This window comes from Sinocyclocheilus grahami, unplaced genomic scaffold, assembly GCF_001515645.1.
Source record: "Sinocyclocheilus grahami isolate Dianchi unplaced genomic scaffold, SAMN03320097.WGS_v1.1 scaffold458.1, whole genome shotgun sequence".
Lineage (NCBI taxonomy): Eukaryota > Metazoa > Chordata > Actinopteri > Cypriniformes > Cyprinidae > Sinocyclocheilus > Sinocyclocheilus grahami.
In genome coordinates this window covers 610,538-623,947 of record NW_015505637.1, presented here as the reverse complement: position 1 = coordinate 623,947, position 13,410 = coordinate 610,538, and the positions used below count along the sequence as shown (strand labels likewise).

At 36.5% G+C, this 13,410-nt stretch overlaps 1 protein-coding gene across 1 annotated transcript; it reads right to left on the bottom strand.

Moving 5' to 3' along the window:
* Positions 1 to 7,426: 7,426 nt before the first annotated feature.
* LOC107552791 (tubulin beta-5 chain) lies at positions 7,427 to 12,766 on the bottom strand. The gene is made up of 4 exons (XM_016234787.1): positions 12,385 to 12,766; positions 11,551 to 11,659; positions 10,170 to 10,280; positions 7,427 to 8,602 (listed from the first exon to the last, which is right to left on the bottom strand). The coding sequence occupies exons 1-4, from the start codon at positions 12,559 to 12,561 to the stop codon at positions 7,539 to 7,541; spliced, it is 1,461 nt and encodes a 486-aa protein (XP_016090273.1). The 5' UTR covers positions 12,562 to 12,766; the 3' UTR covers positions 7,427 to 7,538.
* Positions 12,767 to 13,410: the final 644 nt, after the last annotated feature.

The window sequence follows — 13,410 nt, the reverse complement described above, 5'->3', positions numbered from 1 at the left end:
GAGCCGAAAAGAATGCACGTCACACCTCTGTTTATCAGTTTGCACTGGCTACCAATAGCTGCTCGCATACAATTCAAGGCATTAATGTTTGCCTACAAAACCCCCACTGGCTCTGCACCCCTTTACCTAAATTCATTACTTCAGACTTATGTGCCCTCTAGAAGCTTGAACGTCGCTTTATTGTGTCATTCCAAAGAGGCACAAAATCACTTTCTCTGACTTTTAAATTAAATCTTCCCTCCTGGTGGAATGACCTGCCCAACTCAATCCCAGCAGCTGAGTCCTTACACATCTTCAAGAATCGGCTAAAAACACATCTGTTCCATCTTTATTTGACCCTCTAACTCTAGCACTCTCTATTCTAATTCTATTCTTTATTTATTTATTTTTTTTAAACTTGCCCCTTTTAGACTGGCACTCTATTTATTTACTAACTGCTTGTTTTCTTTAAAAAAAAATAAATAAATAACACTTGCTTCTCTAACCTTTTTGTATTCTATCTTTGTTTTCTTTTTATTTATTATATAATTAACAAAAGCAATGCTTTATTTTTTTTCTATTCTATCTGTTTTCTTTTTATTTATTATATGGTTTAAAAAAACAACTTGCTACGTGTACTGCATTAAGCTAACTGAGACTTGTTATAGCACTTGCATATCATTGCTCTTTTGTTGATTTTGATTGCTTCCAGTGTCCTCATTTGTAAGTCGCTTTGATTAAGGCGTCTGCTAAATGTCTGAATGTAAATGTAATGTAATGAAATGATAACAGAATGTGTATTTTTGAGTGAACTATCCCTTTAACAGTGGGGATAAAGTTTCACCAGGGTTAAAGCCTCTCCTCTAAACCACTAGATGGCGCAAAAAACAAACAAACAAAAAAACACCACAGCACTTTCTTAAGGTTTGTTTTTAACCTCGTTGTATCTTATAATCTGAAAGTCCACTAGATGGCTGCAGATCCATTTAACTTTATAATGCCATTGCCGGGCACTCATTATTAAAGCCATCCACATCATGACCTGTGTTCAAGAAGACAAGAGTAAGACTCATAATGTCTTGCTAATGTGGCACGCATGTCTGTTTTAATGCTTTATTATCAACAAATAGCATATGGCTACAACAACATATCCCATAATAGGCTGCAACAGGAAAACATTTAGAATGCATCATACCATAACAACAGCAGCAGAACAGAGACAGAAAAAATCCATACATCAGCATCAGTTATAGAAAGATATACATTTTAAATTGACATATGACGCTTATGTATGATAATAATATAGAAAATGTACATTTTTATTCGGAAATATTAAAAAGCATATTGCATCTGTTTAAGTTGCTAAGTTAAAGTTGTTAAATCTAATTGAGCATTAATCTTCTCTCACATTGTAAAAACAGGCTTGCCCCTTTGTATCTTTGCATTTGTGAATATGGAATTTACATAAAAATAAGATCAAATGTATGATGAAACCAGTGTCGTTTGAATAATGATCCTTGGTATAATAACATAAAATCACATGTTTATAGGATAAGAAAAATGTTTTTAAAATATTGTCAACAAATTCTGCCTGTTTAGGGTGGTTTACTCCAAAGAAAGGTACAAAAGCTCTCAGTGGGGTGGTAACCTTATACCATTTGGGTACTAATATGTACCTTTACGAAAAAAAAATAACCTTGCTACGTGTATTAAGCTAACTGAGACTTGTTATAGCACTTGCATATCATTGCTCTTTTCTTGATTTTGATTGCTTCCAGTGTCCTCATTTGTAAGTCGCTTTGATTAAGGCGTCTGCTAAATGTCTGAATGTAAATGTAATGTAATGAAATGATAACAGAATGTGTATTTTTGAGTGAACTATCCCTTTAACAGTGGGGATAAAGTTCCACCAGGGTTAAAGCCTCTCCTCTAAACCACTAGATGGCGCAAAAAACAAACAAACAAAAAAACACCACAGCACTTTCTTAAGGTTTGTTTTTAACCTCGTTGTATCTTATAATCTGAAAGTCCACTAGATGGCTGCAGATCCATTTAACTTTATAATGCCATTGCCGGGCACTCATTATTAAAGCCATCCACATCATGACCTGTGTTCAAGAAGACAAGAGTAAGACTCATAATGTCTTGCTAATGTGGCACGCATGTCTGTTTTAATGCTTTATTATCAACAAATATCATGTAGCTACAACAACATATCCCATAATAGGCTGCAACAGGAAAACATTTAGAATGCATCATACCATAACAACAGCAGCAGAACAGAGACAGAAAAAATCCATACATCAGCATCAGTTATAGAAAGATATACATTTTAAATTGACATATGACGCTTATGTATGATAATAATATAGAAAATGTACATTTTTATTCGGAAATATTAAAAAGCATATTGCATCTGTTTAAGTTGCTAAGTTAAAGTTGTTAAATCTAATTGAGCATTAATCTTCTCTCACATTGTAAAAACAGGCTTGCCCCTTTGTATCTTTGCATTTGTGAATATGGAATTTACATAAAAATAAGATCAAATGTATGATGAAACCAGTGTCGTTTGAATAATGATCCTTGGTATAATAACATAAAATCACATGTTTATAGGATAAGAAAAATGTTTTTAAAATATTGTCAACAAATTCTGCCTGTTTAGGGTGGTTTACTCCAAAGAAAGGTACAAAAGCTCTCAGTGGGGTGGTAACCTTATACCATTTGGGTACTAATATGTACCTTTACGATAACAAAACAGATCAAAATAGTAGATTTAAGGTCTCCATGCAGTTTTCTGCCAAAATGACCCTGCTGAAAACACAATAGAAACCATCACAGAAGTATAAATACCATTACAAAACATTACAAACCATCAGCTGTTAAACACTAAAACCATTACTTAATGGTTTCCAGTAGCAGTGTTGCCAAGCTTGTGGTTTTCTAGTGGAATTCGGCTACGCAAACTGTTGGCCCGGGTTTAAAGACTTGACATATTGCATAAATTGCCATTGACTGAAATGCGTGTATTGAAGTATTTTACATTCTACTACTAATAAAGCTGTACTAGATTATGAGTTTTGTGAGGGAGGGGCATTTGTGAAGCTCCTTTATGAAAACACTACTGAAAATTACTACTGATTTTTTAAGTTGAAATTGTGTAGAATGCATAACAGTGAGTGTAAAACATAGGCATGGGAGTGGCCTATGTTGAGTTTAGATTTGATTCATTAGGCTTGTTTTAGGCTATTTTTGATTGGTCTTTAGGATGGTTTTGTTACACAGACCTGGCAACCCTGTCCAGTCGTATGTCTTAAACCATATTCCTTTAGTGGATTTAACATGCCACCAATAGAAGACAACAAATTACAGTTTCCAATGCAATAGCCATTAAAACCCACATTCTGTGAGGGTTTCTATTGATTTGATCAGCAGGGAAATAATCTATGGTTTGAAATATGTTTGAAAGCTAGTACCATACCAGTAGCACATATGGTTATTTATGTCTGATGTCTTAAACATGACATGGAAAGAACTGATCAGTGGAGGAAACGGAATATTTTCAAAACATTTATTAAAAAGGCAATTTGTTATGAATAAACGTAAATGCCCATGTAAATGAAGGATTAGGGTAAATATGAACAGTGCTTACTGAATCTGCAATTATATTCATTTGCATTGAGGAAAATCGCACACACTCAAATGATGTACGTCATATTGTTTACTTACAAAAAAAATGGATAGATGCTTCAAGGTGGACTATTTTTACTAAGCAACCACATCAAACAGCCTAGCAACCAGCCACAATTTAAAAGCATAGTCAAGTTGACCTTTGAGTTTTTCTTGTGCTGTCCAGATGATGTCAGTGTTGTGTTTAATTTGAAATTGATCAACCCTAGTTTTTGAGAAGCTGATTATTAAGTCCTAATATTACATTTTACATATAATGTATTCTTTATAAAAACAAATGCAGTAATTCAATGTTGATAATTTTTCACTTTTCTTAATATCTTTTTATATTTTTAATTGCAACATCCACTATAAAATATTTGTGTTTAAAATAATCCACAGTGATATGAAATATGATGCTGATAGAATGATATGGAGCTCAGAAATCCGATGCAGGCGAGACACATTCTCATAACAGAATGCAAACGTTTGATCTACACCTCATGCAAACTCTAATCTGTGCTATTCTAATATATAAGGGACTTGGATGAATGGGATGAATAGAAAGGTCTGGAGCATGTCTAGTTTGCTGTCCTGTTTGCCGTGTTGTTACTATAAGGAATGATCTAACTGAATACAGTTTGCTTTTGTATAAACATTTTGAAAAGTGCCATAAATATGACCTGAAGTGAAATAAGCCTGCAGACGGCAGCTCTTTTGGAAACATGAATCTGTGCCAGTCTGGCATCGTGTTCATGATGCTGCCTTATGTTATATAAATGTTTAGGCTATATATATTTTCTAACCATGCATTTTAAGCACTTTGCATAGTTAGTGTTTCTTTGCATCCATCTCTAAGCTAAGCATCGACATCGAATCTATCTGAGGATGTCTAGTCGGTTTAAACAAATGAGACTCCAGTAGATTCCAGATGCATTTTAAAGCCTTATTGGGCATGCTGTGACACACTCCCACATGCTTTGACAGTGAGTTAGTAATACTGCGGCTAAAACTGTTGGAACTTCCAGCATGAATATGGAACACAGAACACATTAACTGGGTTATTGGCCTATATTTATGACTGCAAAAAAAAAGTCACTAATAGACATTACTATCTTATCGTGGGACTGTGGAGGTTTTGGCGTTTTGGTTCTTACGGAAATGTGAGCGAGACACTCTGACCCAGTTTCCTCTCAGCTGAGTCGACTGCAGCTGTTAAACATACCAAAGTAAGACTTCTAAACCCCTGCGTCCAGCTGCACCGGCCTTTCAAGATCCTGCGAATAACCATTTCATGTTTCCAAATATCACGCACATGGACCTTTTGTGTTTTTTGTGAAAGGACTGTATCACTCTTTTAGCCTTATGGGGAATAGCAGAGACACATACTGCAAAAATATGAAGCAATTATTTAAAATATAATAAAATACATATATGCAAACATGATTTTATTTTAAAAATGAAATATAATTAATTATAGTATATTATTATTTTATTTTATAATTATATAGCACTTAATGTAATGTACAAAAAAAAAAGTTAACTTTATTCAATTATTTAGCAACTAGAAATCGCCAAAACGTGAGGAAGTGAATTAATAACTGGAAAATAAAAATATAAATCACTTTGCAAATTGACAATAAAATACATATATACAAACTTTATTTTTTAATTACACATGTAATTAAATAATAATATATATTAAAATAACCGTAAAATGTTTTCATGTACTTCAAAATGAATTTTAAATATTTAACACTTTTTAACAACAAAGATTTTATTTTTAAAATAGTATTTTATTGCACTGTTCACAGTAACTGAATGTTTAGTACTTTAATATAATTATTAATTATAGAGTTGATATTAACTTTATAAATTATTACATTTGTTTTATTTGATCTTTTTCCATTTTCGTTTATTTTATTTACATTTAATTTTCTTTTAATTTTATGGAGGACTAATTTAACAATTCTTTTTTTCCCATATGGCTTCTCGACTTCGAATTCTTTACACGCTCAGAGTCCAGAGATCAGGATTAAAATTCAGATTTGAAAAGCTATTACAGAACTTACGTCTGATGGTACACAATATCCAGCTGAAAGCCCTTTGTGTTTGCTAATACTGTGCTCTAAATAGTTGTGTCGAGACTGGACTTCCTCTATTGTTAGCTACATGCTGCTAAGTGTAGAACGGCTTGCTCAGCAGCTGTTGAGAATAATAGAAGGTTGAGTGAGCAGGATTTGCGTCCAAGGCTGGAACAAGAGCCTGTGTGTTACGAGAGACACAAGCGGATATGAACAAAGCATGTGTTATTCAGAATGACTGGCTTTAACTTCACCTATCCTCCATAGGATTTTAGCTCAACTTGAACTCGAGGCAAGTCAAATCTCTTTGACTACACTCTCAGATGGTACAAAAGGTACAAAAGCTGTTGCTGGGATGGTATCCTTTCAAAAGGTACTAATATGTACCGTTTAGATACTAATGTGAACAGTTTAGGTAGTAATATGTACCAAAATGCACCCTTTAGTGGTGATTAATTACAATATAAAGGTGTACCTTTTGAAAATGTACTGCCCCAGTGACAGCTTGTGTACCTTTTTATGGAACATTTATTCATGTGCAACATTATATAATATTATTTGCTCCAACTCTTAAGAGAAGGAAATACACTTTATCATACATTGTTATGGAAATATTATAATTTGAAAGAATATACTTAAGTGCGAAAAATTGCATGTTAATTGCAATTGAATGAAAATGCATCATAGTTTACATTGGTCAGCTGGCCAATCAGAGCAGACTGCGCTTGTCGGAAGGAGGGACTTTGTAGAAAACGAAGCGTTTGAGAGAGGCGGGGCATAGAGGACCTACAATAATGTACAGTATTTGAAAAATAATGTGTTTTATGAACATTAAAGCATGTCAGCATATTCTGTTACACCAAATACACAAAATAATGATCTTTAAAAAAGCATCATATGACCCCTTTAAGCTAACTTTACAGTGCTTTTTTGACCCACTTAAGTAGGACTTAAGTCCATCTTTACTGTATATGTAATTTCATTATTCTATTGCCTTTAAAATATGGTTACTGCCAAGTACTGTCAAATACACTGACAAGTATTTATGATAAACTAAAATATACTTTAATGTCATTTCTATTGAAACGTGTATGTCATGTATTTAAATATATTCATAATTGCACATTTGTAATGATAAAGCTGCAATTTAATACATTTAAAATATATTAACTTTAATTGTAGTATCAAATAACACTATAGTAAAAAATATATTTGCATGTGCTTTAGTATGTTAGTCAACACATCAAAATAAAGATTATTAAAACGTAATGGTTTAAAATGTATTTTAAAGTGAAAGTGTACTTAAGTGTGTCAAGAAACAGTCGTGGAAGTGTCTCTCTTTAAGTGGTCTTTTATTTCATTAATATAATCATATTTGCAAATACAGCTTTTTATTGTAAAAACTGCGTTTACTAGAAAAAAACACTTTTAAGATTTTAAGTACACTAAGCGAACATTCAATACAATTAAGCGCACTTCTTTTTCACAAAGGAAATGTTAAATCCTTAACAAGATTTTTACATTTTGGAAGACGTTTTTGAGTGGTGTTAAATTAATCATTTGATTTAAACAGTTCAATACTTATCATGAATAGCCACATTAATAAATTCCAAGTGTATTTCAAGTCCAAGTGTAGCAAATTACAAAAACCAAAAATATTCACTTAGACAGTACAAGTGTATGTGGTCCTCAAAAAGCATTTATTGCAAGCACGCTTTGTTTACTAGGACTTCAGCCATCCACATACAAAACGTAAAAATCACAGCTTAAAAAACAACCAAAAAACTGCAAAACTGCATCTGTCGTTCATTCGTTCACCTCTTCCTCTTCATCCTCAAATGCTTCTTCGCCATCGTTGGCTGTAGCCTCCTGGTACTGCTGATACTCCGACACCAGGTCATTCATATTGCTCTCGGCCTCGGTGAACTCCATCTCATCCATTCCCTCTCCAGTGAACCAATGCAGGAAGGCCTTGCGTTTGAACATTGCCGAAAACTGCTCAGAAATGCGCTTGAAGAGCTCCTGGATGGCGGTGCTGTTGCCGATAAAAGTGGAGGACATCTTAAGTCCCCTGGGTGGGATGTCGCACACCGCGACTTTAACGTTGTTGGGGATCCACTCCACGAAATAGCTGCTGTTCTTGTTCTGAATGGCCAACATCTGCTCGTCGACTTCCTTCATAGACATGGGGCCGCGGAAAACAGTGGCCACCGTGAGGTATCGCCCATGCCTTGGGTCGCAAGCAGCCATCATGTTCTTGGCGTCGAACATCTGCTGCGTGAGTTCAGGAACCGTGAGCGCGCGATACTGTTGGCTTCCTCTTGCGGTCAACGGCGCGAAGCCGGGTATGAAGAAGTGAAGGCGAGGGAAGGGCACCATGTTGACCGCCAGCTTGCGCAGATCTGCGTTCAGCTGTCCGGGGAACCGCAACGAAGTGGTGACGCCGCTCATAGTCGCCGACACTAAGTGATTGAGATCCCCGTACGTGGGTGTGGTGAGCTTGAGCGTGCGGAAGCAGATATCGTACAGCGCCTCGTTGTCGATGCAGTACGTTTCATCTGTGTTTTCCACCAGCTGATGTACAGACAGCGTGGCGTTGTAGGGCTCCACCACCGTATCGGATACTTTGGGTGAAGGCATGACACTGAAGGTGTTCATGATGCGGTCTGGATACTCCTCTCGGATCTTATTGATCAGAAGAGTCCCCATTCCCGATCCGGTTCCTCCGCCGAGGGAGTGCGTAAGCTGGAAGCCCTGCAGACAATCGCAGTGCTCACACTCCTTCCTGACCACATCCAGCACTGAGTCCACCAGCTCGGCTCCTTCCGTGTAGTGGCCCTTGGCCCAGTTGTTTCCTGCACCTGTCTGTCCTGCAAAAGCAATGCAATAAGAGAAGACTGGTTTGCAATGAAAACAAAATATAATCGTTTCAGTGACTGGCTATTGGGAACCGTGTAGCAATTGTGCATCATTCATCATTGCCTATGTGACGTTTATGTTCATTCCTGGGATGCATTCTAGATGCATTATGTCTGTGGAATGTCATTAAAAAATGAACTGTATAGTCATCTATTTCTTCATTTCAAAATAAAAGCTGTCCACACTAGTTTTGGAAGTGATATTAATGAGAGCATTGTGCCGGTTTTATTTACATTACCAGCTATATATTTTGACACTAAATTAATAGTTCCTCATGCTCTACATTACCAGTAAAAAGCTTGGAATAATTAAGATTTTCTCATGTTTTTGAAAGAATCTCAATTATTATCAGTTATTACTGGTGCTCAATGATGAATAAAAGTATTAATTTCTTTAAAAAAAAAACTTCTGAATGGTACTTCCACAAAAATATGAAGCATTGATAATAATAAGACATGTTTCTTGAGCAGCATACCATAATCATAACAAATAAAATTTTTTGAATAAACTACAATTAAAAGCTACAAAACTATACAGTTCTTTCTGGTTCTCGAATCTGATTGGCTGAAAGTCTTTTCCAGCGGTGCGATATTCAAGTTTTTTTAGGCGAGAATGTAGTTGTTTAGACTTCAAATATGCGGTTTGTTAATAAAGATAACATCTTGAAAACGTGCTTCGACGTTTTTGGAGATGTGAGCTCCAGGGTGTCAGCGCTCATGAACGTTTAATCAACATTTTCGAATTAGTAATGGAAGCTTGAGCTCAGCTGTTAAACTGACAAACTGAGATTTCAATCCGTGGCGGAAGGAAGTAGTTCTGCACAAAAGAGGGTTTTTAAGAGGGTTTCTTATTCATTTACACACTTGTCCCATCGAACTGTTGTATAAACACAGTATCACACTCGTAGCCGTGCGATATGGCTGTATATCAGCACGCTGTGATTACCTACGCCATTTGTGGTAAGGCATAATTTCAATGATTTACTATTATAGGAAAATAGTAACAATAAAAAATGTATAGATGTTTCTTTCAAACTAAAATCTTACTCATTATTACTCTTCATACTATGTATAGCTATTTTCTGTTTTTCCAAAAAAGCAGCACTGTGGAAAATTAGGTTGATGTCTACAGACACAAAGAAATATGCTATGAACTGTAGTGCCGTCAGTATTATGTTTGCATAAAATCAGCTTCAAATGGGATCTGACATCAAAATATACTTTCAAAACAAGTGTTGGGAGAGAGAAAATATAACAGAGAAAAATTTAATAAGCCAGGTTTGATTAGTCTCATTAATGAATCTTATGTTATCATGAATATAGATCAAAAGAATATTAATTTAAATTAATTTAATACTAATTTTGTTTGAAGGAATAAAAGTGTGTTCTAAGAAAACTACTTGCAAAAAAAAAGGTATATGTGTTTTTTATGCATTCTTTGGCTTGAAGCTAATGGTCCTACAAGTAATAAGTCAGCTAGCTGGAAAAAAAATGACAGCTTGACATGTTGACACAGTACCAAAGATGAAGTTATCTGGTCGAAACAGCTGTCCAAATGCCCCAGAACGAACACTGTCCATAGTTCCAGGCTCCAGGTCCACCAGTATGGCTCTGGGAACATACTTGTGAGCTAAACACACACACAAGCACCAAAAAAAAACTAATTTTTATCTTGTTTGCTGTTTAAGTTATGTTCTGGAACTTTAGCACTACAACAGATGACACATGCATTAAATAATTTATAAATTAATTATAGAAATGTAATATATTTATGATAAAATAATCAACATAGAATTTATAAATGAATTCATATTTCTTTTAATTAATGTAAATCGTTTAAAGGGGTCATATGATGCTTTTTTAAAGATCATTATTTTGTGTATTTGGTGTAACAGAATATGCTGACATGCTTTAATGTTCAAAAAACACATTATTTTTCAAATACTGTACATTATTGTAGGTCCTCTATGCCCCGCCTCTCTCAAACGCTTCGTTTTCTACAAAGTCCCTCCTTCTGACAAGCGCAGTCTGCTCTGATTGGCCAGCTGACCCAGTGCATTGTGATTGGCCGAACACCACAAGCACTCATCGGAAATGTAACGCCCCTTACCATAATCGCCAGCTTCATCTTTCAAAATAAAATGTAAAGACAGAGCCGAAAGGGGAACACACACACACACACACACACACACACACCGCTCTCTCTCTCTAACACACGATGCGCAAAACTCCGTGTTTAAACAGTCAATAGCAAATACTTAAACTAATAACAAAACAGTAGCTGATTCAGAAGCGCCAGATTGTCATAGCAAAGTCAGAATGACCTCCTCTCCTAGGTTCACGAAACGGTCGTCCATAAAATGCATTGCTGTTCTGTTGTAAGTGATCTTAAGATTCCTAAATGCATCTACTTCCGGAAGGCCAAATAAAGTGCTTTTGCTTTCGCCTAGAAACACACAGCGTCTCTCTGACATGCTGCTTCAACACTAACTGCAGTTACTGAAACCACGCCTTCTTTCTTTGTGTGCACATTTGGGCGCATTATGCCAATATTTCCACATAGTGATGTAGACATGTGGGGGCGTGTTAGAACGAGCCGTTTTAGGGGGGCGTGGCAGAGTCTTAACTTTGATAAAGAATATCTCTTTGGTTTTGAGACTTTAGTCTTTGCAACTTCTGGGATCTTATCTACGCACAATCAGCTTGTTACACGCCAAAGAGAAAGCAAAACCTGCGATTTGCATCATATGACCCCTTTGATAAAACATGCTGGTGAAGTCTGAGCAGCCCAGGAAATTCCTCTGAGCTGACTGCACAGTTGAAGGTCACTGTGAGTTTGTGAGGGGGAGGCCAGAACACTGAATCATACTCACACACTGACACACACACTGCATACTTACAGGACGCCTCGTTGTAGTATACATTAATTCTCTCAAGCTGCAGCGCTGAGTCACCCACATAGTTGCCGGCTGCATCGATGCCGTGCTCGTCGCTGATGACTTCCCAGAACTAGATGTGTCACAGTGTTTTGCGTTAGTTTAGATATGATTTCAGACAGTGAGATAAAGCGAGGGTTCAGATTCTCCGCAGCACGCATCTCGACACACCCATGTGCAGCCGACGTGCCCTTAAAATATAGCGGGTTGTTGTTTGTCATGACTAAAGGGTTGATCACATTTAAGGACACTAAGTATGATCAGACTACATGTAGATATAACCAACTGTAGCGATGGGACTCGTTGATACATTCTGGTTTCGAGTGCTCTTAAATATTACGATTTTTTTTTTTACACTAGAGGAAACATTTAGAAAAATAAATTCACAAAGGAGAACTGGATGTTAAGAGTCGGAAATAGGACTGTTTTTCAATTACTAAAAAGTAACGACCGGGAATCGAACCGCACTGGTCGCGCAGTACGTTTTGATTCACTGTAAAGAACCGAACTACAAAAAGAATCAAGCTATAGCCTATATTTCGCGCATTCACTAAAAGCGACGTGCTTCTTACTGTCAGTAATCAGTAAGTTCGTTGGAGAACTGACTGAAAATCATTATGAGCCTTCAGGTACTTTTTTCCCCCAAAATTCCCCAAAGTTGAATTTCTCTCTCTACATATAGGCCTAAGGGCTGGATTCATCAGTACGCTAAAAAGTTTTTGTAAATGCAAAATGTAAAGTTTTAAAACGACACATAGCCTAGTGTGATGATAGGAAAAGAAAATACATTGAACTAACCTTTGTTCCGATCTGATTGCCGCACTGTCCGGCTTGGATGTGCACGATCTCCCTCATAGCTGTAGGTGTGTGAAGATGCTCTCTGAATGAGCTCGAGCTCTGCTGCAGACCGACGGTGAGCTCCCGATCTTCAGCTTTCTCTGCCTCTGCCACGATTGGTGGGGATTTGAATGACATATCAGCTGCACAATCACACGTGTGCTGTCATTTCTCTCTTCTAGAAGCAGATTCTGCATTACTTTGCAAAATAATAGATATTCTGCTATGAATAATGTGCGTTCTGCTGCTCTCCAGAGTAAGCTAAATTCGTTGTTTTAGACATTCATACTTAGGTAGGCTACTTGTATTTTTCCTTTCCAACACTCTGAGCAGTTTCTGTCTTTAGGATAAGCGCTTGATTTTTATCTCAACTTTAAAGGGGTCATATGATGCGATTTCAATTGTTCCTTTCTCTTTGGAGAGTTACAAACTCTTGGTGCATAAAGAAGATCTGTAAAGTTGCAAAGACTAAAGTCTCAAATCCAAAGAGATATTCTTTATAAAAGTTAAGAGTCAGCCACGCCCCCCTAAAACGGCTCGTTCTAACACGCCCCCACATATCTACCTCACTATGTGGAAATATTTGCATAATGCCGCCCAAATGTGCGAGCAAACAAAGAAGGTGTGGTTTCAGTAACCGCAGTTAGTGTTGAAGCAGCATGTCAGAGAGACGCTGTGTGTTTCTAGGCGAAAGCAAAAGCACTTTATTTGGCCTTCCGGAAGTAGATGCAATTAGGAATCATTGGTTAAGATTTATTTATAACAGAACAGCACAACCCAGATGTTCGAATTTGTGCAACGCATTTTATGGACGACAGTTTTTTTAACCTAGAAGAGTACAAGGCTGGCTGTGCACAAAGGCTATTTTAAAAAAAATGGTCAATTCTGACTTTGCTGTGACAATCTGGCACTTCTGAATCAGCGACTGTAAGTATGTTTTGTTATTAGTTTAAGTATTTGCTATTGACTGTTCAAATGCGCAGCGCC